Genomic DNA, 3,821 nt, shown 5'->3' with positions numbered 1-3,821 from the left:
GGTGAAGGTGTTTTTCCAAATTTAAGAATTGCATTGCAGATTTTGTTAACAATTAGGGGTTTCTATTGCTAGTTGTGAAAGGTACCTTCTAGCAAGCTGAAATTAATTCTTACATACTTGAGAACCTCACTGACTCAAGAACGACTTAGTAACTTGACAATATTAAGTATTGAAAAAGACGTACTTAATACCTTAAATTTTGATAGTTTAATTGATGCAGTTGCAGCAGAAAAAGCACGAAAGGTTCATATAATGTAACCATGAATACCAGAATGCTACCTGTACAAGATGTAGTTAAGTATATGTACAGTTTTGTAAACTAATAAAATTTGTTCTTTGTAAACTTAAGTAGTATTTTATCAATCTGTTTTATAATCCATGTACATCACAAGTGACTGGATTCTCATATAAAACATAAGTTTCAAAACTAGGGATATAACAGAAATTTATTCTGCATGATTGAAAGATTACTCTAGCTATGTAACTTTAAACGATACTAGATGACATAACTATCAACATTTATTCTGCATGCTTGAAAGATTACTCTAGCTATGTGACTTTGAACAATACTGGATGACATAAATATCAAAATGGTTTACAAATTATTTAAGTACACCTAGTAGGCTATACTTCATTAGTTCCAGGTTTACAGTTGTAATATCGTGAGATGTTATATTGTGACTTTATTTATTTTAGGTCTGTGTAAGGCGGTAATTAATTCTTTATGTTATTGTCATTAAGTGGGTAATGAGTCACAAAACAAATAATCAAAACATTTCAGAGGTGGGGGCGCCAAAAGTGTCTTTGCCCCCGGGTGCTGAGATCCCTTGCTACGCCACTGACAGACTAACAACGCTAAAATACGGGGATCGATTTCTCGTGGTGGACAGAATGCAGTTAGTCAATGCTATATCTTTGTGCTAAACAACAAAAACAACAATTAAGTTGTGCAAATGTGTCATATTAGCTGAGAATAATTTAAGAAGCATAAAAGGTCATGTTAATACTCAGATACTTATATTGCTTTAAATTTATGTGGCGCTAATATCTCACATTTATTTTAATTTACTTATATTTTTTTTTCTTATTTAGTAGTGCTAAAGTTTTTACTTAAATATTTCTGTTACAGGTGTGATTTTTCTATTGAGCACCGGACTAATTTGTGTCAATTGCTTTGTTCCCTTGGAAGTTGATCCTGAAAGCGGTAACACCACGAAGGACTTGACCTGTCCTCCAGGTCTAGTAAGTATCTATTAAACAGTATGGTTCTTGCACGTTATAACATCCATTATATACATATTATTGTAAAACTTAAAGTTCGTAAATTCAACTCTACAGAATATAATTAGTATATTAGTTGGTGATGAAAATAATCAAGAGTTTCTATTTTTAAAAAAGCTTACATTATATATGATTAATATTTAGAAGGTTCTCTTGTAAAAGAAAATAATTTTAATGAACACTGCAAACCTCCATCATTTATAAGGAAAACCTGACCCAGTTCTTAGAGAATAGGCTTATACTGTTATAGATGTGGATTTCCAGAGCTGTGTGGTTTTACAAGATTAAGACCTCAATGAATAATATATTTATTACGTAATGTTAGCTAAATCTTAAATCACTTAGTTCCTCACAGAGAAAATCGGTGTCATTCAGACTCGAGACAATTCGCAGGTCTTGAAGCTTTTGTGCACTGTTTTGTTTCTAGTTAAGAAACGATAGCTTTAGAACATGTAATAGTAAGTTACGTACACAGTAAAAAACGTCATTAGTAGCTTTGGTTTTGTTGGTGTTATTGCAAGAATATCTATATATCTAAACGTACTTTAATAGAAAGCGGAGTTTCACAAGAATCTTACTCTCATCATGATTGATTGTTAGAAATCCAAGCGGAAACATTTATTGTAATACAATATACATTATGTATATATATACACACACAACACTTAACAACCAGACTGAACGATCATTCTTGTACATTCAGTAATGTTTTAATTATGCCAGTATGTTATTGAAAACATTGTAGTTGCCTAGAAACTTGTGACCTAAATTATGAAATCTTTTCATTATTCATGCAAATTGAGGGTTATTTGAAACATTACTTAGATCTACATGATTTAAAATTAATTAAACAGGGTGTTCAGCACAGTGTTGTGATAAATAAGCACATTATTTCACTATTTATAACTCCCAGTTTACCTGCCTTTTATGTATGACTATCCTACAACTATATACTAAATTATGGTACAAGGTTCCTAAAGATGAGCTAACGTCTACAAGGGAAACTACATCCATATTCATTTTAGTTAGAAAAATAAACAACATAAAATTATAACTGATAATAAGACATAAGTTTTTAGTTCATTGGATTTCACCTAAACCTACACAAAGGCTATCTGCGCTAACTCTTACTAATTTTGAAGTGATAGATTACAACAAGACAGCTAGTCATCGCCACCACCGCCAACTCTTGAACTACTGTTAGCCACCTGAAGTTAGATAGGAAAAATTAACTTGCCCTATTCTTGTCAGGCTGAAAAGTGGGAGTTGACTGTTATTCTTATAACGCACCCACGTCCTCAAGGCGTTAAGCGCGATATTTTTGGTGGTAACATAAAATGAATAGCGGCTCCTCCGCTCCACAGTATGGCGCTCCGCCTAAATAAACCAGACTAGTTGAATTTCATCCTGGAATATTTTTGTTTCACGAAAATTCGCAAACCTAACTTTCCTGTAAGAAACAGTGACACTTACAATTACAGGTTTTTTCGTGTGCGTGAATTTTCTTCATTTTTTAGTTTTCTACTTCGATGTAGAATTTGAAGTTTGTTTGAAATGTGTATAGAACTAGCTTTGACGTGGAGTCTCTGTATAAAAACATTCCGCTACAAGAAAGTATTGATCGATCTTCAGAAATTCGTTTTTATTCTTTGAATTTGATATAGTGAATATACTTTCTAAACACGTGTTTTCTTATTTCATGTCGTTTGCGCAACTACATGTAATAAAATTGTTTGGGAAAATATAATATTAATGATCAATTTGGTGTCTGGAGTTGAAACTTGCACCTGCTAGGTCTGTAAGGCGTGTTCGAGTTTTTATGAAGGGCAGTGGCTGAACGAATGTCCATACAGAGGGTTGAGTACGTTATATGAGAACAATTTTAATGTGCAAATCGGCAAGTCACGTGACAACCACAACCAATATGAAATTGCGGTGCAACGGTATGTATTAGAAATACATTTTCACATTGTTTGGCGTTTCGTAGGAAGTGCGATGTGTTACGTATTAGAATTTCAAATGGTCTGAAATTTAGTTAACTGATAATTTAAATTTAGTAGTTAAATTGTACTTTGGATTTACTATTTAAATATATGCCGATATATTAGTCAATTTACGATATTTGCCAACAAGATTGATACACACCGTCTTCGTTTTTAACGTTTTAATATACACACAACAATACAATTTACAGTAACAATTATTACAAATAGTTATTATAAACAAAGGTTTATATGTAAAATCTTATTTTTAGTTTGGAACTCCCTTGATATCTTATCGAGGGTTTACGATAAGCGAGTAAATTACGAGTTGATGTAAGTACGATTTGCCGGGAAGCTAGCTAGCTTTGTTCTTGGCCACACACACACTAAGTTTTCCACCATTGAAGTTAGGTAATGTTTTCGTAAAAATATTAATGTCCAATGAGAATCCACTGAAGTTAGACGATTTGTAATTCTCGAAATTTATAAATATTCCTAGTCAAATATCTTAAGTTTTCCGATTGATAAGCGTTATAAAAACCACAGTTATAGCTTTCG

The 3,821-nt window shown here is 32.4% G+C and overlaps 1 protein-coding gene across 1 annotated transcript in view; it reads left to right on the top strand.

Moving 5' to 3' along the window:
* LOC106467313 overlaps nt 1–3,821 on the top strand; it is a gene marked incomplete at its 3' end in the record, with an annotated part of 36,591 nt that overhangs the window by 3,853 nt on the left and 28,917 nt on the right. The window contains exon 3 of the mRNA XM_022395474.1: nt 1,130–1,242. Within this exon, the coding sequence (XP_022251182.1) occupies nt 1,130–1,242 (113 nt within the window). The remainder of the gene's footprint in view (nt 1–1,129; nt 1,243–3,821) is intronic.

This window comes from Limulus polyphemus, unplaced genomic scaffold (genome assembly GCF_000517525.1).
Source record: "Limulus polyphemus unplaced genomic scaffold, Limulus_polyphemus-2.1.2 Scaffold2564, whole genome shotgun sequence".
NCBI classification, from domain to species: domain Eukaryota; kingdom Metazoa; phylum Arthropoda; class Merostomata; order Xiphosura; family Limulidae; genus Limulus; species Limulus polyphemus.
Note: the sequence above shows the minus strand (reverse complement) of the source record. Positions and strands in the feature narration are given on the sequence as shown.